The sequence below is a fragment of the Trichosurus vulpecula genome, chromosome 5 (genome assembly GCF_011100635.1).
Source record: "Trichosurus vulpecula isolate mTriVul1 chromosome 5, mTriVul1.pri, whole genome shotgun sequence".
Lineage (NCBI taxonomy): Eukaryota > Metazoa > Chordata > Mammalia > Diprotodontia > Phalangeridae > Trichosurus > Trichosurus vulpecula.
The window spans coordinates 43,136,308-43,160,998 of NC_050577.1; the positions used below are offsets into that span (position 1 = coordinate 43,136,308).

Below are 24,691 nucleotides of genomic sequence, written 5' to 3' on the forward strand. Positions count from 1 at the left end.
CTACTGAAAAGCGGAAAGGAATAAAAAAGAAAGAGAGGTGGGAAGGAGGGAAAGGGAAGAAAAAGGGAAAAACAGAATGAAAAGGAAGGAGAAAAAAATTAGAAAGGAAGAAAGAAAGGAAAAAAGGGAAGGCAAGGCAGAGGGAAAGAAGAGACCCCGGAGGGAAGGAAAGACAGAGGGGAAAAAAGGAGAAGGAACACGAAAGGAATTAGAAAGGCAAAAGTAGGGAGAAGAAAGGGAGGAGGAGGAAGGGCCGGAGGGCCGCTCAATGACAGGCCGGCCCCGGCCCCGCACAAGGGCACGCACCAGCGCGGCCCCTGGCTCCGGCCCTCGCCCGGCAGGGCACTCCCTCCCTCGGGCCCCGGGGCCTGCTCCTCCGCGGCCGCCGCGTCTCCGGGCTAGATGCGACTCCCTCGGCACCCCAAGGGGCGGAGGCGGGGACCGGGGCCAGCCCCCGGGGCACCCGCCGTCCAGGGGGAGTCCTCGGAGAGGAGACGGCCTGGTCCGGCCCACCCGCGTCCGGCCCGGCCCAGTCTAGCCCTGGCCGGCCCTGCCGGCCGGGCCGTACCGGGCGGGGCGTGCGCCCCGCGGCTGCGAAGCGAAGGAGGAGGCGGCGAGAAAGGGCCCCGGCCGGCCGCCGTCCACGGCCGGGCCAATGAGGGAAGGCGGCCCGACCCTGTCAACTGCCGCCGGTGCCACCCCGCTCCCGGATGCCCAGAGCTACTTACAGCTGCAGAGTCTCGTAGGCCACCGCCGCCATCCTGCTCCGCCGCCGCTCTGCTCTCAGGGGTCCTGCCGGTCACCCTCGGAGGCGGCAGCCGCAGCTCCCAGCCCGGCGCTCTGAACCTCTCCTCAGCCCCACCCCCGACCCGCCCATCCCAGCCGCGGACGGGGCGCGGACGGGGACAAACTTGGCAAGAGCCTCAGAACGCGAAGAGATTCTTGGGCGAAACGGGGTGGTGGGCAGGAAATGAAGGAGCGAGGCGCCCCAAAGAGCGGAGTGACGCAAGCCGCGCGCGGCGAGGATTGGTTGCGTGCCTGCTCGCTGGCGAAAGGAAGCCGAGGCTGGCAGAGGGGGAAGGCGCTTCCGCGGGAAGTCTAGCGGCTGGTTGGAGCTTAATGCGACTGCGTGCAGCCTGATAAGGAGCCGCTGCGAGGCGTCGTGCATGTGCAGGGCCAGTGGCGCAATGGATAACGCGTCTGACTACGGATCAGAAGATTCTAGGTTCGACTCCTAGCTGGCTCGGCGCGGATTTTTTTCACTGGTTATTTTTAGGGGAGCGAACTTACGTTCCCTGAGTCGAAAGAAAAATCAGGAACCTGCAACTTTAATCCTTGGATCAGTGACGTGAAATCCTCATGCACGCTATGAGTAACCTGCCCAAGGCTTGGCCGCAGTCAGAAGCTTCGTTTGGTTGTAGCTGGCCTTGGCCAGCTCACCCAAGTGACCTGGCTGTGCACCTGGGCATGCCTGCATTCATTCCACCCTTCAGATACTGAAATGGAACAGTGTCTGCCCTCAAGGAGCTTGCTGTCTACTTGGGAGCTACATGGTGGGCGCTAGATCCACCCATCAGTCAAGACTTTTAAAGCGCCTACTGTGTGCCAGGCGCTGCACTAAGCACTGGGGATACTTAAAAAAAAAAGAATCAAAAAATAGTCTGCCCACAATAAGCTTACGTTCTACTGCAGGTTGGAGGGCTAGGTCCAGCAATCAATCAATCAACATTTATTAAACACCTACTATGTGCTGGGAACTGTGCTAAGGGCTAGGGATATAAAAAGAAGCAAAAGATGGCCCATGCCCTCAAGGGGGTCACACTCTAATGGGGAGACCACACGCAAGCAAATGTATACAAAGCAAGTTATGTCCAGGATAAATGGGAAATAATTAACCGGGGGAAGGCACCAGAATTAAGAGGGGTTGGAGAAGGCTTCCTATAAAAGGACGGGTTTTATTTGGGACTTAAGGAGGTCAGTCTGGAGTCTCTTGCAGCTCCAACTCTTAAAAATAGTAATAGTTTTTTATTTGGGGAGGCTTGGTTCCTGTAAGGTAGTCAGCATGTATTTTTTAAGCGCCTGCTCTTGTGGGGGGCTGTGTTCAGCATTTTCCCAAGGGCGAGGCGGCCCCTTTCTCTACGGGCTTTGCAAACCCTGTTTCGTTGATGTTCACTCGTTTTTTCAGTCTTGCCCGACCTCTCTCGGACCCTGTTTGGGGTTTTCTTGGCCATTTCCTTCTCCAGCTCATTTTACAGATGAGGAAACTGAGGCAAACAGGGTTAAGTGACTCTCCTGCCTCCCCCCCACCCCTTAATAAATAACATTTTGCTTTTAATTTCCTTCTGCTGTTTGGTGGAGTGGAGGGAAAGCTCAGCTTTGTGGGGGAGGAGGGTCTGGGTATATATAGTAGTTCTGCTCCTCTTCCTGCTTGTGTGACCCTGGGGACGCCTAGGACCTTTCTCCATTCTGTTTTCCTTCACAAAATGATGGCCTTGGATCAGATGACCAGTCACACCTGTGTCAATGCCTTTTTCACCTTCCCACGCTGGGCCAATGCAGTGAGGTCAGGCAGTCATAGGATCTTTAGAGATTAATCCAGTCCAAGGTCTGTCTTTTACAGTTGAAGAAGCCAGGGCCGGCAAGTGAAGTAACCCAGCATCCTTCTCTTTCCACTCCCTGAGGTCTAGGCCTAGCCCCTTTCCCTGCTGCCCTGAGCATCAGAGTCATCTCAGTTCTAAGCCTCAGTCCCCAGCTCTGTAAAATGGGGAGAAGCATCCTGGCTATGGCCTGCTACACAGCTCTTGTGAAGGGCAGATGAGGTGGAGTTCAGAATGCCCAGGGCTCCTGACTGATGGGAGTCCCTTTCAGGCTCTGGCTGAAAACACCAAGCCACTGAACATCAGCCTCAGCACAAAAAATCTGGGATAGTCCTGTCTAGCGCCCAGCACAAGGCTGTGGCCCAACCTACAGCTGCCACCTCCCTTCCCTCCACCTCCTAACTAGCTTGGATCTCAGGAAGCTAATGACTTGTTTGCAGTTCTATAAAAGATGGAGTATAGAGATAAATATGCGTCCCTCTATAGGGTTAGCTGGGTGGTACAATGGTTAGAGCACTGGGCCTGGAGTCGAGCAGACCTGAGTTCTAATCTAGCCTCTGACAGGTACCCTGGGTAAATCACTTAATCAGTCTCAATTGTAACATGGGGATAATAACAACATCTCCCTCCTAGGGTTTTTTGTGAGGATCATGAGTTATTTGTAAAGCATTCAGCACAGTGCCTTGCATGCAGTAGATGCTTAATAAATGCTTCTTCCCTCCCTCCTAATAGCTTTATGATTTATACCACACAATCTAGAGCACTTCATCTTGTGTTCTTTTATATGGTTTTCATTTGCTTAGTGTCTTAGTCATTTTTCCTCAGCTAAGATCCTTATAAGGTTCTGGAGGTTATACTTAAAGTCCCTTCCAGGTCCTCCATGTATAATGGCACCTGATACTGGAGCCAAGCTGCAGACACACACTGTTAGGGAAGGACTGAGGGAGCCAGGGTCTCACTGCTACAGGAGCCTCCCTCCGCTTAGCACCCAACTATCTATCTGTCTATCTGGCTTGTCTACTGTCTTATCAATCAATCTTTCCGTCCATCTGCTTCTCGCTCTCTCTCTCTGTCTCTCTGTCTCTCTTTATCTCTCTCTCTCTCCCTCCCTCCCTCTCTCCTCTCTGTGTCTCTGACTCTCTGTCTCTTGTCTCTCTCTTTCAGTCTCTATGTCTCTGTCTCACTTTGTCTCTGTCTCTCTCTTTAGATAGATAGATAGATGGATAGATAGATAGATAAATAGATAGATAGATATAGATACAGATATATCTCAAGCTTACATTTACCTCTTTGCAGCTCCCAGCCACTGCTCCTGTGAGTCAATCTGGGGGTGGGTGGGGGTAAACAGGACCAATCAGAGCTGTCCTTTCCATGACCGGCCCCTCACATAGCTGTCATTTCCCCTTGAGCCCTCTCTTCCTTCAGTGATTCCCCACATGCCGTGGGCTCAGGTCTCATCCCTGCTCTGGCTGCCCTCTTTGGGAAGAACTGAGCCCAGTCCTCAAGGCAAGGCACAGTAGCACCATCACATGAGTGTTTTTGGCTCCTGGTTCACATTGCCAAATCCCAGGGAGCTGTGGTCCACTAAAATCTCCAGATCATCCCCCCCCCAACTCCTGCTGTCCCCCTTCTTGAACTTGGGAAGCTGATACTGCCTCTAGTGGATGCTAAGCAGTGCTGGATGTGGGTTGTCCATCTGTCGTCCCTCCCTCTTGCTCAATGATCAGCTGATTTCCTTTTCCCTCAACTCCACTCTGGTCACAAAACCTTAGTGACAGGCTGTTAAGAAATGACATATACTAGCGATAGCATATTGCTTGCCTTCTCAAGGGGGGTGAGGGGTAGGATGGAGGGAGAGAATTTGGAACTCAAAATTTTAAAAAATATAAGTATTGAAAACAATTTTTAAAAAGAAGTACCTCTTACATTTGCATGTGCCCTGCATCTCCAGTCTAAGACTTGTCCTCTTGGGACTGACCTCTGACATCCAAGCCCTGGGACAATGCCGAGTACTACCCGTCCTGTGGAGGCCTGAAGAGGGCCTGGCTTCATGAATCTGATGACATTCTTATGTTTCATTTACCTGAGTGATGCTTAGCCAGAAAGATGGGTAATCTAACCCACAGTGTGGCATGCTATTCAGAATGCCAGGAAACCAACCTGGGATCATGTAAACATCTGCTTTGTTAGTAAAATCCAGAACGTCAACGTTCATCTCTGGGGGCTGTAGCCATGGTTACTGGCCCCAGACACAAGGAACAAGTGCATCTCCTCAGGGCTGCTACTGCTACTAACATTAAACTCACAACTCCAGCATGGCTCTAAAAATGGAGAGATTCTGGCGTCTTCTGTGAAAATGTCAAGCATCGGACAAAGTCAATGGGATTTCAATGCAATGACCAACTATGATCCCAGAGGATGGATGATGAAGCAGCCTCCTCCCTCCCCACCCCACCACCAACAGAGGGGGGTGGACTTAAGACTAAGAATGAGGCCTATCGTTCTTTACATTCATTTTTCTTAAATCCCTCCCTCTCTTCCAGATTCCCTCCCTCCGTCTAGCCCTTCCCTCACCCATTGAGAAGGCAAGCAATTTGATCCCCATTATACAGGTGAAGTCATGCAAAATAGATTTCCATATTAGTAATGTTGAAAAGAAAAGCAAGACAAATAAAAGAAAGTGAAAAAAAGGCATATTATGTTCGAATAACAGCCAATGTGGGAATTTGTTTTGCTTTATTCTGAGTTACTTATTACAAGGGATTCTTTTTTTTTTTTCCCTTTCTTCTCCTGGGGAGAATAATGAAAAGCAGAGAGGAGGGATTAGGATTAGGGATTAAAAGAGGGCTATTAAAACTTTATTATATACATACACACACACATATACATATACATATACATATATGTACAGAGAGAGAGAGAGAGAGAGAGAGAGAGAGAGAGAGAGAGATGAGATCAGAAGGCAGGTCAGAAAGAAGCAAGACAAGCACAACTACTTTGAAAACTATCGGTTGAGCTTACTATATACTTAAAAAGAAAAATAACGTCATATTCAACCCATATATAAGCCCTACTGTTTCATGTACAATCGTTTTTTTTTATCCTACTACTTCTATGGAAGTACCTGCTTTATTTTATGTTTGCTAAATTAAATTAAAATGAAATTTTAAAACAGTTAAAAGCAAATGTGATTTTAGGCTTCATTAAAACAGGCAAAAGGAGTTAAGGAAGAGGAAGACCCCATTTGTACTCTGTCCTGATCCAGTGTTTTGTTCAATTTGGAGTGATATGTTTTAGGGACAGGTTAAGAAACTGGAAATTCAGGGAAGGGCACCTGGGATGGTGAAGGGTCTCTGGTTTGTACCGTATGTAGGAAGAAGGGACATTTAGTCTGGGGAAGAGGAGGCAGTGCAGTCATGATTGCTGCTTTCTAGTACCTGCAAAGCTGTCCCATTGTGTGACTTGCTCAGCTTGACCCCACTAGAAACAATGGGTAGATGTTGCAAAGAGGTAAGATTGGTTTTGGAATATTATTTCTTGTTGTTCAGCCATGTCCCTTTCCTCCTCCAGCTCATTTTTTTTTACAGATGAGGAACTGAGGCGAACAGGATTAACTGACTTGCCCGGGGTCACACAGCTAGTAAGTATCTGAGGTCAGATTTGATCTCAGGAAGGTGAATCTTTCTGATTCCAAGCCCAGTCCTCTATCCACTTGGCCACTTAGCTGTCCCGGGTCTTAAACTAATTCTATGCTATCCCAAAGGAGAAAAGAGAGACCTGGGGGGATGGGCACTCCCTGGCAGAAAGTCTGCAAACAGACTGGATGGTCACTTGTTGACCATATTTAGAGGACATTCTTGATCATGCCCAGGCCCAACAAGGCCTCCCAGGGCCTTCTCTGCTCCGTAGTTCTTTTTGATAAAGATGGAATGAACCAATTCAAAGTGTACATGCTGCCAAAGTGAGCTCATGAACCAGCCATGAGAGATTTTGAATTTAAAATTGCAATATAAGAAAGCATAGCCTGCAGAAGAAATAATACGTATATATTTTTTTAATCAACAAGGAAGCCAAGAATAACCCATGTAGTCCTTGCTGCTGAGGGGGCTGAGGCTGGGGGAATCTTTTGAGCTCAGGAGTTCTGAGACACAGTAGGACTAATGCCAATAAAGTGTCCAGTCTATGCCTGGCAGCAGCACAGTGCACCCCTGAGAGTGGAGAGTAGGGGGGAAGGGTACCTGAGGAGTGAAATGGCCCAGACCAGAAAAGGATTAGTTCGAAATTGCAGTGGGATTGGGCTGTGAGACACCTCCGACCAGGAAAATATCCATAGAACCAATCTCAAAAAAATCCAACCTGGAAAGCCCTGTCTTTACAAGTCAACTCTGATGACTTTCCAGCTGCCCCTTGGAAGTGGTTGGTCTTATCCTCAGTGTTTCTCTGTGCAGGTCAGTTGGCACCAGGGACTCAGGAAAGAATATAGATGCCCTTGGACTTTGGGACAGGCTGGAAAGAAGTCCTGAGTCAACTCCAATAGAGAAATCTCTTCCCTGATGTCAGACCTCAGGCTTCTTTCATGCACACAGTTAGGGTCCTGAGGATCCTCTGTGCTCTATACAGGATTTTGTATGAACCTAAAGTTCAGGGTCAGTTTGGACATGGGAAGGATATAGGAAAATATGAGTCCAGGTGCAGCTTCATGATCCTCCAAACAGGTGGAGCCTTGGGAGCACTCTTATCAATGACACTTGATCCCCTGGCCTTACTGCTAGAAAGTGGCATTTTAAATGTGTATCACCTGTCAGTCTAGCATTTAGTATAGTGCCTGGCAGAGAGAAGGAGTCTAATAAATGTTTATTGATAAATGGAAAGAAGAGAAATCCCAACATTTTATGATATTAATGGCCAAGCTTGAACCCAAAGAAGAGACAAGAAAATGACACCTTCCTCCCTTCTCTGCAGAAGCAGGGGAATATGGGTGCATATAAGAACAGACTCAGCTGAAATGTTAGAGAAGTGAATGGCAAACCATCTCAGTATCTTTGCCAAGAAAACCCCAAATGGGGTCACGGAGTGTTGCACATGACTGAAATGACTCAACAACAAAACTTAAAATATTGGTTAATTTTATCAAATTGCTTTTAAAATTCTTTGTTACTGGGGATGAGTGAGGGAATGGAAGCAAAAATGGATGTTAACACAAAAGACATAGATAAAAATTTAGAAATTTATTTTTACAAAAAGTATTACCTGTGACTTCATCAAGACATTTCATTTGCCACTGCCTACATGAGGCCTTTTCTCAGTTATAAACACGCTGTCCCTTTTGAAATTCTTTTTATTTATTAGTGTGTATATTATATTCCTGCCCAATGCCTGGAGCATAGAAGGTATGTGATGTATATGTTGAATTGAAACAAATTGAATCACCAAAAAGGAAAAAAGTAGACAAAGGAAGCACATCCAACCTCGACGGAGTCGCATTTATTTATTTGAGTAATTCAAAATCGGGCCAGGTTTTCCAATGCTCTGGCCCTATTATATCATAAATATTTAACAGCTTAAAAAAAAGACAGCATCCATCCACCCCTAGCTGAGATTAGTTATATCACCAGATGGACTAACAAGCTTTTTTATTTTATTTTTTTTGGAACTGAAATGTTCTAGAAACAAACAAAATGAGTACCATTCAGTATTGTAGGCCCTGACCAGCTTATTTCAAGCTGTTGGGGTTTGAAAAGTGTGAGCATATGTACATATATAGCAGACCTGCTGCATCGAGAATGCCGATTACTTTAAAGGAAGAAACAGCAATTTCAGGATTAAGAAACAAAACGAAACAGAATATTTTTCCATTCCTTCACCAAGCAAGGGCATCAGGGCAATGGAGAATCTTAACCAAGGGCAATGGAGTAAAAGGAGCATCTGACTTTGAATGAGAAGACATGAATTTGTGTTCTGTAACTGGGAGAGATGGGGGGGGAGGGGAGAGAACTCTTTCTGAGTCTTAGTTTCCCCATCTGAAAAATGGAAATAATAATACTTAAATCACCTACTTCCCAGGATTGTTGCAAGGTTCAATGAGATGGGAAGCAGCTGTATTAAGCCTGAGAAGTGTTCCTCAATATAATTTGTTCAGGGGTGTAACTTTCATCAATGCCCCTGTTCTCAGCCGTCCCAATAACAGTCTTCCTAATGAACTAAGTATTTTTCTTCTCTACAAAAGCAGGCTCAGAGCTTGAAATATTCAAGAGTCACCAGAGCTTGGGAGCCTTCTGAACACGTTAATGACAGCCGCCCTCAATCTATCACACTCAGCATCTGTAGGTGGAGGTATTGGGTTGCTTCACCCCCTTGTGGGTCTTGGCCATCATCTCAATAAAAGGGAGTAAAAAGGAAAGGATCACTGCTAAGAGTGAGATCTTGAAGGTATATAAGCTGACTCTGTGGGATTTATGGGAGACACCTTAAAGATATAGGACAGTTGTTCCTATGGGAACACAGAGCCCCAAGATGGGCCTGCCTAAATCCCCCTCCAAAGAGCGATCTTCTGCAGGAAAGGACAATAAATGTGTTAGGAAAACAACAATAACGTGGATTAGTACTTTAGGATTCTACACTTCACACCTGTTATTAATTTTACAATAATTTGAATCATGCTACAATAATAGAACAAAAGATAAACACCGAGGAAAATACTTCCCCTCACAGTGAGCTTTTCATACTCAATATAGAAATTCGTTCCCTCAACTCTGCCAAGTTCTGGCTCAGAAAAAAAAGATGTCAAAGACATAGCATCTCAAATGAGAAAATATGTAGAAAGAGCTCACCATTAATGCCTGACAACAGTAGACACTTAATAAATGCTTGCTCCTGCTTCCCCTTCATTTTGTCTTTTCTTAAGAAAAAGATTTCACTCAAGAGTAATTTCAGATGTTCTAGAATAACCTTGGATTTCTTGGGTGGCCCTTTGGGATTTGCTCCTGAACAAAGGAAGGAGAAAAATAAAGGACCTTTGTTTATGAACAAGGCTACAATGGGTCCATCAGCCTGCTGATGTTCTGCTGTGCTGGCCTTTCTAAAGAACCATGAGATTTCAGGTGTCCATTCTATTTGTACACATTTGAGGATGAAAGAGATACAAATTACCTTCTCAAGATCGCTGTGTTTTCCCAATCACATCAATAATGGCCAGTGGTCCACCCTGTTAATATCCCTGTTAATTTCAATCTTTCTTTCCTTAGTACTGAAATACCCGAGGAGGCAAGCCAATAATGGATCTGAAGAGCAGATCAACACTCCCCACAGCCCGCAGAAGCCTCTGTTCATTTTTATTCTACCAAGAATTCTGAGCCCAGACCTCCACACTCTTTAGAAAGCTGCTGCAGTAAGTCAGATGTGGCATGGCAGAAATGTCAGCACTCAAAGTGCAAGGGGGAGGAGAGGCAAAGATCTGGAAGGACCAGCTTCAACATTTAGAGGCTAGCAAGACTACATTTAATAAGAAATGTTGGTCAACATCAGAGAGCAGGATTCTGCTTCAGTATACTACAATTATATGAAGTTCACTATGAGAACTAATCTGACTCGAACCATCCGAATCATTTTTAAATGCCTCAAGCTACGAAATGAACAGACTGAGAGGTGGCCACAAGCTCTGAGTCAAGCAGAAGAAGAAGGATTAACAAGGTCCATGTAATTTAAATGGAAAGCACCAGTATGAATGACTGATACCAGACCATAAAGTCATAGACCAGAGGATCTGATACTTAAAATGGGGGGGGGGGGGCAGCGTGCTTTAGGAGATCTGCAGTCTAACCCCCTCCTTTCACAGAGGATGGAACCGAGGGCTAGAGAAATGAAGTGACTTGTCCCAAGTCACAGAGATGGCAAATGGCAGCTGCCCTTTTTTTGCTACATATAAATACAAGTCAGGTAGTTACCATGTTATATGTGTATGAGAGAGCATGCACATACACATGTGCAGACATACATATATGTACGTGCATACATATGTGTTTTATGGCACACATGTGTGCCATGTTCCATGTATATACTACATATGTATGCACATATACATGTATAAACAGTCACATGCAATGCCATGTTGCATATATTTGTGTATATACATGCATATATAGATGTGCATGTGTGTACTTATGTATATAGACTGGACCTTTTATTTTTTGGGCAGAGGGAATGATGAGTGAAGAAACTCCCTGAACCCAAGCAAGTCTACACCTGTCCTACAACTTACACAGTCCTTGAAAGTCGCCTGAGGGCCTTTGACTCTGGTGGAAGTGGGAGTGAAAGGACATAGGGGTCATGGGGAAGGGAGAAAGAAAGAAGAGAGGGAAGGAGGGAGGAAGGAGAGAGACCGAGAAAGAGAGAGAGGGAAGGAGGCATGGGGGAGGGAGGGAGAGAAAAGAAAATCATTGAGGCATCTTTTTAAAAAATGCAGAGAAGAGACAAGAAGGAAGATCAGTAAGAAGCACAGACAAGCAGGACAGCCCTAAAAGCATTGGTCTAGTTGGCTGTACTGCCTATTTTTGGAACTTTAAAAACAGCCATGGGTACTGATCATCAGTGGCTTCTTTGGAGAGAGCATGAAGGGGAGTAAGAGTTCATACTAAGCCAAGCACTGGGTCCGGCACTGAAGACAAGGGTTCTTCTCCAAGTCATGCAGCTCCATCTTTACCAAGGGCACCTCACAACTGGGGGACCCCAAGGAAGCCCCCTCCCAGAGGCATTCCTATCAATCCTCCCTGTAAACTTTCTTGTCCCAGGAAGTAAAGAACCACATCAGCAGAGCCCAGCTGGCATTGGAACCAAGAAGGACCAGAAAGTCATTTTGCCTTTCTGTGTATCACTAGCACTTAATATAGGACTTGGCATATAGTAGGGACTTAATAAATGCTTGTTGACTGATTGCCTGACTCTCCCTTTTGTTTACCGAGTTAATTCTTAATTTTTAAAAAATCACCTGTTTTAAGTGAATAATTACCTAGTCAAGCACAAATTCTTTTTCTTTTTGACTATAACCCTGAATCAGTTGTATAGACTCCATTCTGACTGGAAGAGGACCAAAAGTCTTCCTGTTAACATGCATAGCCAGTCGGCAGTCCCGAGCTAGAGCAAAGAGTTTGAAGGGCTTGTCCCTAAAGTTTTTCAGTGACCAGGGACCCAGGATTCATTAGAGTTGAGTTGAATGACCCTGGAGAGAGAGATAACACAAAAATGCTCTCCCCTAGCTATTTAGGGGTGCCATCAAAACAAACCAACCAACTCCGATTCTGGACTCAGAGCTGTATGTATCTTGCACGTATCTGTCGGCTCCTCAGTTAGAATGGAAGCTCCCTGAGGGCAGGTACCGGTTTTACTTTTTCTTTGTATCCTCTCCCCAGTGCTTAGCACAGCCCTTAATCCATCAATACCTGCTGACTGATTGGGCTCAAATTCTGAGGTTGCTACCTCCTCCTTGCGTGACTTTGGACACATCACTTCACATTTATGGGCCTTAGTTTCTTCCTCTATAAAATGAGGGTATTGGACTAGATGATTTCTAGAGCCCATTGTCTGAGGAGCCATCCATAGTGTAAGGAAGCAGTTATATAAAAAGTATCCCTTATACTGGTTTCTTCAAAGCTAAAGCTTGTAGATTTAGAACTGGAAGGGGCTTTGGAAGTCATCAAATTCAACTCTTTTATTTTACAGATGAGGAAACTGAGGCACATGGTGGCTAAGTGACTTGCCCAGGGTCATACAGCTGGTCAGTGTTGGAGGCAGCATTGGAACCCAGGTCTTCCTGACCGTAAGAGTATAGCTCTATCCACTAAATGATGATGCCTCTCTGAGGCTATGGCACTGAGTATCATAGCCAGCGGTTTCATGTCTGAGGTAATTTTCTCCAAGAAGATGGGGAGCATGTTCCTGAACAATCTGGTCTTCCAGAAAAAGGATCTTGCTTTATATCCATAAAGGTGTTAGCTCTTAGTCTGACTCTGGAACCCTGTGTAAACCCAAATACAAAATGGCAGCCAGGCTAAAGAAAAGCCTCCCACCCTCCTGCCAATATCCATTTCATAGCGACAGGAGCCTTGGAGCTCCAGGGCCTAACCCTGAGGACCTGGCATGAGCTGAATGGTGCCTGCACCAAGCTCTTCTCTCATGGTAGATTTGGCAGGAAAATTCTCAAGGCAGGAAAAAAGAAGAAAGGATCTACATGGACTCCTGCCTCTTGGGAGGTTTTGAGGGAGGGGAGTTGAGGGAAAGAGAGGTCTGAAGAAATTCAACAAAATGTTAGACATTCATCAAAGCATTTACTATGTATGTGCTAGGTGCCAGAAATAGAGATTTTGGTGCTAGGAAAACCAGTGAGAGGCTGGCATGGCATGGTGAACAGAAAAGTGGCCTCGAAATCAAGAAGATCTGGGTTCAAATGGTGCCCTAAAAGTCATTCAAATCTAAGTGCATCAGGAAATTCTCCCGGACCCTAAGAGGCAGAGCAGGGGCAGATCTGCACTGGTACAAGATGTTTTCTCACCAGACACTCCCAAAATATGGGTCCAGTTGAAAAAAACTACTCTGAGGACAAAATATTTCTATGGTCATCTTTCTTGGCTTCATAAAAAATCCTGGCTCTAGTTTACATGGTTGGCAAATCCTTCCTATGTCACCAATGAAAATGTCACCTATGCCACCAATGTTATGTATGTCAACAATGAAAATGTAGAGACTGCCTCTCTTTGTAACACAACGACCACTTTCAGAGATGACTAAAGAAGACCGAAAATCTCACTTCTGGGGCAAAAGGAAGATCTGAAGGTTGCTTTATACATGGTTCTTATTTTCCTAAGAAAAAAGAATGACCGTGAAGGTCTGTTATCAATCTGTTGGTGTCCTGAGTGGGGAATGGGGGGAGATCTTAAAATAGGCTCAACTTGAATCACCTAGAAGAATGCACAGTATCCTCAGCAGGCAGGTCTCAGGATGTCTAATTGCGGTTTCCACGAATGAATCCCCCTGTGCCTTTATAATGATGCATTCTCCCAAGTAATCTGAAGACCTCCCGAGTAAGGAGGAAGGCACTTGGAAGATAAATGTACCAGAATGGATAACGTTTCACTTTCCTGGCCAAGGAAAAACAAAACCACGCGCGCGCGCGCACACGTATCCTTTTCCTTTATCGCCTTTCCACCTCCCCCAACCCAAACATACCCCAGTCTCTGTAACCAAAATCATGATTTGCTGATTAGACATTCCCTGCTGCTGAGGCAGGGAAACGGCACCAAAATTGGTTCTGCCCAAGTTAGACTAGTAGGGATGCTGGTGTGTGGCCACCGAGGTGGCCCCCTTCTCAATGTGCTTCAGATGGCAGGCGTGGCAGAGCAAGTGGTCTTCCAGAGGGTAGCACCGGTGGCCGTCTTCGTCGTTGAGTTCCATTCCACAATCCTAGAGTCAAGGTGTACGATTTAGTCGGGGAGTGGGAGAAACTAAAAACCATTGATTGGCGCTCCACAGCTTCCCACCCTAGGAGGCCTGGTGGGAGAATCAGGACAGAGACAAAGCTCCATTTTTAAAAAAAATGTGCAGAAGAGAATGGAACAGGGTCCAGAGGGAGACAGCTAAGCAGGGCAGCTTGGAAAGCAGCATGTGGGATTGATTATATACTTAAAAAAAATAAAAGCAAGCTGATTCTCCTTTTCTTTATTCTACTTTGTATATGGAAGTGTTCTCTTTTTTGTGTGTTTACTAAATTCAGAATAAAAGCAATAAAGTTTTAAAAAGAAAGACGGAAGAAAGGGAGGGAAGGGAAAAAGAAAGAAAGGAGGGAGGAAAGCAAACAAGCAAGAAAGAAGGAAGGAGGGAAAGAAGAAGAAAGGAGGGAGGAAAGGAGGAAAGCAAGCAAGAGAGAAAGGCAAGAGGGTGGGAGGAAAGAAGGAAAGAAAGATGGAAGGAAGGAAAGAAAGCTGGAAAGGAAGAAAGAAAGCAGGAAAACAAGCAAAAAAGAAAGAAAGAAGGAGGGAAAGAAGGAAGGAAGGAAGGAAGGAAGGAAGGAAGGAAGGAAGGAAGGAAGGGAGGGAGGAAGGAAGGAAGAAAGGAAGGAAGGAAGGAAGGAAGGAAGGAAGGAAGGAAGGAAGGAAGGAAGCTCCCAGAGACTGGGTGTCTAAGAATTTCTGGCTTCTTGACCAGCTAGTAAATCTCTCCACTTTTTCCTTACACAAAATAATTGCTAATAAGCTAACATTAATATAGCACTTTAGGGTTTTCAAAACACTTCACACATTAACATAATGTGAACATTAACATATCCTTTTGATCCTGATAACAAACTCTGTGAGATAGGTGCTATTATGTCCATTTTACAGATGAGCAAATTAAGGCAAAGAGAGGCGAAATTGTCCAAGATTACACATCTAGTAAATGTGGGAGGCAGGATTTGAACTCAGGTCTTCCCAACTCCAAGTTCAGGACTCTATCCATTATGCCACTAACCAAGTGCTCTCGTCATCTCCTATGTTCCTGCTGCAAAGTTCTGCTGTTGCGCTCCTTCCCCTGGATTCTGGAGGCACCACTGTGGATGCTTCTGGGGGCAGGCTCAAGATAAATGATGCCACAAAGATGGTCAGTGCCTGAATCTGGCCACTTCTGAGTCTGCAGCTGGCCTTTGCAAAATGCCTTCTTCTAGCTGGGAAGGCTGCCCCTGGGTGACTACTGAAGGGCTGCTCCCCTTTGGAAGAGCCCACCCTGAGCATAAACCACGCTCTCAAAACATGCCTGGGGCAGCACGGGACAGCCTGCAAAGCCCTGAACTGGGAAACAGGAAGAAGGAGGTTCAGATCCCACCTGTGCTACCTTGGTTATTTGTGTCACCATGTGTAAGTCACGTAACCTCTCTTCAGCTTTCAAATCTCCAAAAGGGGAATCATATCTGCAAATATCTATCTCACAGGGTAGTTGTGAAACTCTAACATCTTGCAAACCTTAAAATGATTTGGGAATTTCAGTTGCTGTTACTTCGATCAGTGTGTCCTGTGTAACAGAGAGGCTTTAAATATGCTCCAATGACTGGCTTAACATGCTTGGCCTTTGGCACAAGATAGGTAACCAGTCAGGTTTTTTGCATTTTTTCTTTGTCAATCCCAAGATTGTGCTGTGAGATCTGACCTGCCTGTTGTAAGAATACACAGACAGCAGGGTGGGGAAGATTATGGTTCTCCGGATCACGCAGGGTTTCAAAATCATCTCCCTCAGAAACTGGATCCACAAACATGATCCAAAACCTGAAGCTTGGCCAACATGGCCCGGTAACACCAATACAGCCTGCCCTGGTGTTCACCACACAGGGACCAAGAAAGCTCAGGTATATTAAAAACAATGACAAATTTCACACTTGTGAGCTGGCAGAGGAAACAAAATCACCCCCAAAAGCAAACATTCACTCCTCTGTCCTGTTTCCTGCTGGTCACACTATTCAGAATATTAATTTTGGGGGATGGGAGATTTTTCTCTCCCTCTTGTTTTTCTTTTTTTAATCAAGCCGCCTAGCCCTTCCCAAGAAAGCAGCTGGCCTACCTCACAGTGATAACACTCCACGTGGTAATCTTTATCCATTGACACAACACGGATGGTTTCGTCAGAGCCCTGCATCAGAAGGAGCAAGAAGGAACATCAGATACAGGAAGAACGTCAGAGCAGAGATGCTCAAAGACCGTGGGAAGCATGTCAGGAGGAAAGGGGCATTTTTCCTCCTGGGAGAAATCCTGGGCTCACAACAGAAAAATGCAAACATATAGGCCGTGAACACACTTTTAGGAGAAAAAAATACATTACTTTCTCTTGAAAACTAGAAGGGAGGGGAGGAAGTGACCTGTGGCTTTGTTTAAAATGGGCCTTGTGAGAGGAGAATGGGAAAATAGGCAGTTGGGGCGTTTTACAAATAATAATAATGATGATCTTGTGATCTTTTCAGTTCCTTTTTCTCTCTTCTACTTATTATATTATATATAATATATAAATACATATTACTGGGCATTAATGTCTAAGAGAAAAAAGGACCACTGGGGTCAACACTTCCTATGGTTGGGCTGCTTCCTTCTCCACAACTTTTCCCATGGCCTTGTTTCTGAGCTGGTGGAAAATTAAAATAGTCGAGGGGTGGAGGAGAGGAGATGGGACCCCTGTGTTCAAGCCTCCTGGATGGACAAACATTCTATTTGTTACCAAGTTAGGGTTTCCCACGGTTTAAGAAGAAAAGATGACAAGAGGGCTGAGAAGAAGAAACCAGTTGGGCTTTATGGAGACCTTCACGTCTAGGAAGAAAGACCCTTAGGTAAAGGCTGGAGAGTGGACTCTTTCTTTATCTCTTCCTAAAGGTGTTGTTGTTGGGTTGTTTCAGTCATGTCTGACTCTTCGTGATGCCTTTGTGGTTTTCTTGGCAAAGATACTGGATTTGTCATTTCCTTCTCCAGATCATTTGACAGATGAGGAAACTGAGGCACATACGGTTAAGTGACTTGCCCAGGGTTACACAGCCAGGAAGTATCTGATGCCTGATTTGAACTCAGGTCTTCCTGACTCCAGGCCTGGAACTCTATCCACTGCATCACCTAGCTGCTCCTCTTCCTACAAGTATCTTACCTCAGATGGAAGAATAGGGAGTCCACATGCTGCACACTTGGGTGCCAATACCCTAAAAAACACAAGATGCAGAATACTGGTAATGAAGGACCAAGGGCCAAATCTTCTTCTGGGCCAAGCTTCAAAATCTTCCTGAAGCCTTCCCAGATGAACAGCACCCATGCCGTCTGAACTCTTATTCCAAAGTCCTTCTACATCTATGAATAGGATCTGCCCCTATTTCACTATCTGTCCTGTGCTCTTAGATTGACTTGGGATTGCCCTCCAAGAGTTCAGTGGATGTACGACTTGCCTATCCAACTAGAAATCCCTGTCTTCTTTTGTTTTGCCTAAAATGGAGCCGTCCCTTTGGTGCTAGTCAATGAGTAAACAGGCTATCTGTTTACCACACTTCATAAATCACTCCATTATCTCATCAATGTGAGTATTCCCTCCACTGGGAGACTGAAACTTCTTGTTGTCCAAATCTTCCAGGAACTCCCCCATATAGGGCCTACCCAATGGGGTAGGAGCCTTCCTTTAAATGGCCTGACCTTACATTGGGCCCAATGGAGCATGCTTTGTGACCACTGTTACTCCTTGCTCTAGACAAATGAGTAATCTCTCTTCTTTTCTGGTTCTATGGCTCTCAGATGGCATCCTTTACAGAAACTGCACAATCCTTTGTGGGGAATAAAGATAAACAAACTGCCTAGAGGAAGCTTGTTTAAGGCCTGGCCAGAAGGTTGAACTATTTGATCACAAAATCTGAGAGTTGGAAGTGACCTCAGTGATTATCAAATTCAACCCAGATCTCAAATCAACCAATCAAAAGGAATGCACTATTACATGCAATAAATGACCTCTGCTTAAAGACCTTCCCAAGGGGAGGGCATCTACCACCTCCGGGGGCAGTCCATTCTACTGGCCAATAGCTTTTACTGAGTGACATCAAGCTTAGCTTGGTCAATTTCCATTCATTGGTTCTGGTTCTGCCCTGTGGGGGTAAATAAACCAAGTTTAACCCATCTGCTATGGGACTGCCTTTAGATACCTATCGCATCCCCCACATATCCCCCATACAGAGCTTTCTCCCCTTACGGCACACCCAAAAGGTGAATATCTGTTCTAAAATTGGTAAACACTGCACATGCAGTGTTTAATTGGTCAATAGATAAGAATAAGAAGAACCTGACAGTGCTTCTTAAATGCTGAGCTCAGTCCACCTCTCTTTTTGAAGAGACTAACTCGTTTTACCCTTGGAATCATTCCCTACTAGGTCCTTACTTGTGGTAATCTCGGACACAGTAGATCTTGTTCTCCGTGTCTACCGTGAACGGCACCCCATCCAGACACTCGTTACAGATCACGCAGCGGAAACAGCCTGGGTGATAAGACTTTCCTAAAGCCTGCAGGATCTAGGAAAAATAAAACAGAGACAGGGAAAATGATGGGATCTGTTAAGAATTAGGGAGGAGGTGAGAATGAGCAAGGAGAGGAGAGACAGGATAATGAAATGAAACAACACGAGAAGCAGTTCTGAGCCATGGGAGACCCCATCTTTATACTTCACTTTGAGGAAGAGTTCACATTGTTGGAGGAGGGGAGGGAAGGGAAGGCAACATAATGCTGAGTGTACAAACAGCTAGAGCCTGGAAGAAGTGTGGGAGGACCCGGTTTGTTAATCAGTAGGGGCCAGGCTTCTCAAAGAATCTTGGAGTTGAATGACCTTTGTGGTCATCCAGTTGAATCTCCTGTTCCATGCAGAAATCACTTCTACAATCTGAACAATGAAGTTATGCACCTGCTTTGGGACCAAATTAGTGACAGATGTTATGTAGAGTCAATAAAAAGCCAAGGGAAGCACAGGAAGGGGCACAATTTGCAAATTACTCCTATAAAGAAATGCCATCATTCATTCATTCCATCAACATAATATAAGGATTGATTAATATGGATAATAGATCAGGCCCTGGCTAAAGCAAATGTAATCCACTGATAAAGAATTTGAGAGTGGTTGGTTTTAATATACTACAAGCCTTTTCCATGATGCTAGTAATAAGAAACAACTAACCTTTGCCTCTGAGGTGAACTCTTTTATGGAAAGTCTTGACTGGACCGTCATGCCCTAGAGGTTAGGATGACCCCTGAAATACACCCAAATCCAAGGACTAATAATATGCTCTATCCTAACAGAGTTCATCTGCTCATAAAATGCTTTATTCATTCACTTCTGTTGAAAGAATTCTCGAGTCAGAGGACCTTCATTCAAATTCCACCTCTGAAATGTATGGTCTTCCTGACTGTAGGCAAAGTCACTTAGCCTCCAAAGCCTTGGTTTGCTCATCTGTAAATGGAGGAGGGGGGATTAGAAGGCTTCTGAGCCCCCTTATAGATCATACCTCTAAGTCTATAATCTTATGATTGAGAGCACTTTTCTACCTTCCCAAGCCCAGGGCAAAAGTTACTGGCATTAAATTATCTAGGGGATCTAGATTAGACTCCAGGAAGGACTTTCAGAATCTTAGACTTGTGAGACTAGAACATTGTTGTATTTTTTTTTAAGAGCTTGTGGAATGGCTTTCTCTGATGATGGTATGAATGAAATTCATCCTGGAGATTAGAGGAAGGAATGACTTTTTGAAGTCTCCATTAACCTGTCTTTTTTGAAACAGTTGGGAACCAATGTATGAAAATGGATAAGGGCTCTCCAGGAATTAGAGGGTTTGAATTCTGGGAGTCTACCGAACCCCACAGAACTTGAACTGATCATAAATATGATCACAAATATGCTGAAGGTCCTACTGCCTTATTGCTTTGTCTGGTCAAAAAGGAAACCCTAGAAATAGGCAGAAAGACTGCAATGGAATGCAGCTCCATTTTTTTTGCTGAAGTAGAGAATTCTATGATGACCAAAAATAACTATAGTTGATCAGCCTTGGGAAATTCAATTTGACAAATATTTCTTAAGCACCTAATATGTGCCTGGTACTAGGGACTGAAAGCATTCCTAACCTCAGGGAGTTATAAGATAACCTACCAGGTTAGATCTCTCATTTGAAATCACTGTTACCTGGGAAAGAGACACAGTCTACTGCTTCCATATTCAAAGTTTTAATGGAATCCAAATGCTTAATTGTGTAAGTCTATTTTCTTGCTCAGATTCCAACTAAGGCAAGCCTCACTTAAATCCAGTTCACAAACAAGTCAAGACATCACCCCGTATGTCACCGGTCTTCGAAAATGAAGGAGAAATAACAAACCAAGATTACCTGGGAAATGTCTGTATAGACCTAACCACTCATGGCTGCTTCTGTAAGGTTGGACTATGATTAAGGCCAGATGCCCTGGGCTCTGTTTTAGCTTGTGTATTTTGCACCTTCAATGGAACCAGTTGCAATAAGAAGTCAAGACATGGTGACGTCCTTCACTTGTGTATTCTTGGACCTAAGGGCATGTTCATTCCAAACATCACTGTCTTTCTTTGGCCGTCACTACTCACCATGTCCATTATCAAGTGTCCACATACAAAACATCTGTCGGCAGATTGCTGGAAACCAGAATACTGCAAGGGAAAGAGAAAACAGAGTTGTGTCTGCACTGGGATAGGTAAAATGAGTAGGTATAGGGGCCACAGCTTCTGTGAAGGAAGCCTGCCTTCACAAAATGCGCGGCAGTACTATGTTTAAATTTAACGATAATATCCAGAGGTAGCACGGCATAGTGTATAGAGAGCCAGCTTATGGGTCATGAAAATGTGAGTTCAAATCTCACCAGGCCACATACTTACCATACATTAGTGTTTTTAATTTACATCTGTGCCAATGGATAACCATGTCTAAGACAAGCCACTGGGGAACCCAGTGCAAGTCATGATGTCTGAACCATCCGGGCAAATTTCTAAGACAACTAGTACAGCTCTCTAGAGGTCACAGAGTAGGTGCTACCCTGCACTGGTAGAAAGAGTTTCCTCACTTGGGACTTCCAATGAAATCACAAATAAAGCAAACAAAAATACAGACACAGACAGTGCTTTACACAGTTGCTTTACATATGTGATTTCATTGGATATTTATATCCCAAGAAGTCATACTACTGACATTATTATACCTATTTTACAGATGGGGAAACTGAGTCATGGAGAGTTTTTATGATTTGCCCATGATCACACAGCTAGTAGGTATCAAAGGTAGGATTTGAACCCATCTGCCTGGCCCCAAGTCTAGCATTCTATTCACTATACCATTCCACCTCTCAGACTACTTAGAATTTCCTCTGGAATAAAGAAACTTGCTCATTACCTCTCAATGAGAAAAAAAATTATATCAGTTTTATTAAACTATACTGGAGAACAAAGTTGTTTTGGTTTTTCTTCCCTGATGAGACACCATTTGGGCTGCCCAGTCTATGTAAGCCAAACTATTGCTAACATAGTTCAAGTTTAACACGAGAAAGGGATATCACGCGATAGTGTTTCCAATCTGCACCTGTACCAAGGTGGAACCACTCTTCTTTCTGTCTGGAACAATGTCTAAAACAAGGCACTCAGCCCAAGCTGCTGGTTGGAGGGCTAGGAGTATCGCCTCTCATTTTGACATAATGAGGATGCCTGCCTTATCCAAACATGAGGGGGAGTTAGGAGAGCTGGGTTCTAATCCTGACTCTGTTGGGTGGCCTGGGACAATGACAACAGCTGATACATGTGAGATATATGAAGAAGTTTACGTACTTTGTCCCATCTGATCCTTACAGCAACCCAGTGAGGTAGGTGCTATGAGGATCGCCATTTTATATATGAGGAAACTGACTCTCAGAAAAAGTGAAAGGAATGTGTACACAGTCACACAACTAGTACGTGCTGCAGATGGGACTTGAATCACATCTCTCCTGACTCCACGCCCAGTCTGCTTCCCACAATCCCATGGGCTTCAATGGACGTCCCTTGCCTTGTGTATAAAATCAGGACGTTAGAATAGATGATGCCTAAAGACCATTCTGGTTTTTCATTTCAATATGGAGTCCCTGGCCTTAACAAAATGTTTGAGAAGATTTAGAGCTGGAAATGATCTTAGGCCAGCCCTTTTATTTTACAGATGAGAAAAGTGAGGCCGAGGGAGGTTTAATCATTTATTTGTTCAATGTCACACAGCCAGAATTTGAACCTAGGTCCTCTGACTTAAAATTCAATGTTCTTTGCAAGTAGCTCCTAAGGACTGCCTGGTGGCATCATAAGAAGGTGATGAGTTCACAGGGGGCTCTCTCTGTTTTGTCTTTTCCTCAGAACATCCTCTTTCTCAGGGTTTCTGTAGGAATAGATAAAGGAGAGGTCATGGGGTGAAGGGACTCACTCACCAGGAAGTCTTCTTCACAGAATACTTTGCCATTGACAAAATAAAAGGCTTTACCCCTCAGCTTCCGACCTAAGGAAAAACACAGAAGCAGAGTGGGAAAAAAAAAAGGAAGGATAAGTACAACAAAGAAAACTTAAGTAAAATGAACAAAAGCAAATATCTCTCAGATGGATTCAAATACAAGCGAGCTATTTCTTTTCTCTTAATTGAGTCTTGCAACCTTTGGCACTATTTTGAAACCAGACTAAAGTTGAGATTTTGAGTGAGGCCGACAAACATTTTGGCACCAAGGTCCAATGGCCTTGTCATTCAGACCTTCCAGTGTGATATATCATCCTCCCAGCACTTCCTCCCTGCCCCTTAAAAAGGAGCTGGTGAAATATTTAGCAGCTGTGTGGGCCAAAGGAAGCACTCAGGGGTGAAGGAAGCCCAGAAAAACACACATATCCTTTGTAACAGCTGCTGCTGTCTAGCAGTTTCTTGTGATCATGTGGTAGAGTAAAAATTTAACACATATTCCCAAGGAATGATCATTGAGGGAATGTGCTGAATGGGGAAGTCATGCACATAAGCTGAATGATTTTAAATTTGCCTTTCTCATTTTCACATCATATTTTTTTTGGAGCTGAACTGTAGAAAACACACATTGTGATAAGAGCGATTGCTTGCCCTCTTTTAATTTTATCTAAGTTAAGGGAGAAAAGGTTTAAAGGTGCTCAAGGTCTCTGGTGAAAATGGAATATTATAGTTCACATGCTTCTCTACCCAGCTACTGAAAAACGGCTCATGTAGAAGGCAACTCCATAGGTACTATTATGAGACACTGGCATCCCCAAATAGCTCTGGGTAGTTATGCCAAATGCATGCCAACATAAACAGAACAGATGTATATCAACTTGGGATAGTTGAAAGATTCAGTTCTGGCGCAAGATAAAGGATGGATTCCAACTCCAAAGTTCATCTCTCTCTATATCTAGGCTCTGAATTCCATTCCCTCCCACCTTTTCCAGAACCTTATTCTATCACTCATTTCAGCCTCCTCCATCTTGAATTTCTTTTCATTGCCATTGGTTTCTATTCATTTAGCAGTTTCTTAAATAAAATTCCTTCTACTATTTTTTTCCCCTAAAGATCATTCATTTAAAAAAAAATTTAAAAAAAGATCATTCATTTATGACTCCTACTTTATGGGATAGTAGACTTAGAGCTGAAAGGGACCCTTAGAGGCAATTTTATCCAACTTATTTATTTATTTGCCAATGAGAAAACCAAGTAGTTGCCTTAAGTTAGAGTGAGAACCTTAAAGCAAATGGGTCACCTTGTATTTAAGAAGTTGGGAACATAGATTCTCTACTGAAACACAACCTTTCCTGGATTCTGAACCAAATCCAAGCTTGTACTCATTTTCATTCCCTTGGTTCAACATCAACTTGGGTTATTAACTTGGTTAGTTGGGTACTAACCAAGTTAACAATCCAGGAAAGGATCCCATTGGCTCTATCCTCTAATGAGGAAAAGAATGCAGGAAGGACATGGCTATTTGCTCCACATGATTCTAACTTAGGAGATGACGGCTCACTCAAAAAGAAAAGTTGTTTAGAATTGTTCACCATTTTTTTTTCATTTGTAGAATATCCAAAGACAGCCTTCTCAGGATCTATGTCTTAAGGTCAAATATGCCAAGAGGTGATCATTGAAAACATGAGAATAGTTGATTTACCCAGAAGATAGGATGAAGAGCAAAAAGGCTGGAAGTATAGATGGCAGCATCCTATGCAAGGGAAGTTTTGTCTCCATGATGCATTGTATACCAGCATCACACAGAGGAAGGGCACTTGGCCAATGGGTGGATGCAAGTTTCTGGCAAGTAGGTTCATTGGTAAAGTAGAGGAAGAAAAAACAGTGGTCATGGCACTGGGGACACTGGTGGGAGTCTTGGTCCTCCACTGGGCCAATAGGGAGAGTATTTTGATTCGTAGGAGAGTAGAGGGCAGGGAAATGAGAGACCAGTGTAAGGGGTTCCAGAAAGGTGGGGCTGGATGGGCAGGAGATGTTGGCCTAGCTACCATCCCCTTCTCTCAGTCTCCCATACCCTGGTATTTCCATCTTTTCTTCTCTGTGGGT

The 24,691-nt window shown here is 44.4% G+C and overlaps 2 protein-coding genes and 1 non-coding gene across 3 annotated transcripts in view; 1 reads left to right on the forward strand and 2 right to left on the reverse strand.

Annotated features, from left to right (window-relative positions):
- SACM1L (SAC1 like phosphatidylinositide phosphatase) overlaps positions 1 to 990 on the reverse strand; it is a 51,438-nt gene extending 50,448 nt beyond the window's left edge. The window contains exon 1 of the mRNA XM_036759769.1: positions 729 to 990. Coding sequence (XP_036615664.1) covers positions 729 to 760 — 32 coding nt within the window. The 5' untranslated portion in view covers positions 761 to 990. The remainder of the gene's footprint in view (positions 1 to 728) is intronic.
- Positions 991 to 1,173: 183 nt separating this feature from the next.
- TRNAR-ACG lies at positions 1,174 to 1,246 on the forward strand. The gene has a single exon. It is a non-coding gene; the product is annotated as a tRNA-Arg (tRNA).
- An 11,084-nt stretch (positions 1,247 to 12,330) lies between these two features.
- The window catches only part of LIMD1 (LIM domains containing 1), a 73,647-nt gene continuing 61,286 nt past the window's right edge, over positions 12,331 to 24,691 (reverse strand). The window contains exons 4-9 of the mRNA XM_036759783.1: positions 22,569 to 22,636; positions 20,719 to 20,781; positions 18,504 to 18,634; positions 17,238 to 17,289; positions 16,173 to 16,241; positions 12,331 to 14,048 (exon numbers count right to left, since the gene is read on the reverse strand). Of these exons, the coding sequence (XP_036615678.1) occupies positions 13,911 to 14,048; positions 16,173 to 16,241; positions 17,238 to 17,289; positions 18,504 to 18,634; positions 20,719 to 20,781; positions 22,569 to 22,636 (521 nt within the window). The 3' untranslated portion in view covers positions 12,331 to 13,910. The remainder of the gene's footprint in view (positions 14,049 to 16,172; positions 16,242 to 17,237; positions 17,290 to 18,503; positions 18,635 to 20,718; positions 20,782 to 22,568; positions 22,637 to 24,691) is intronic.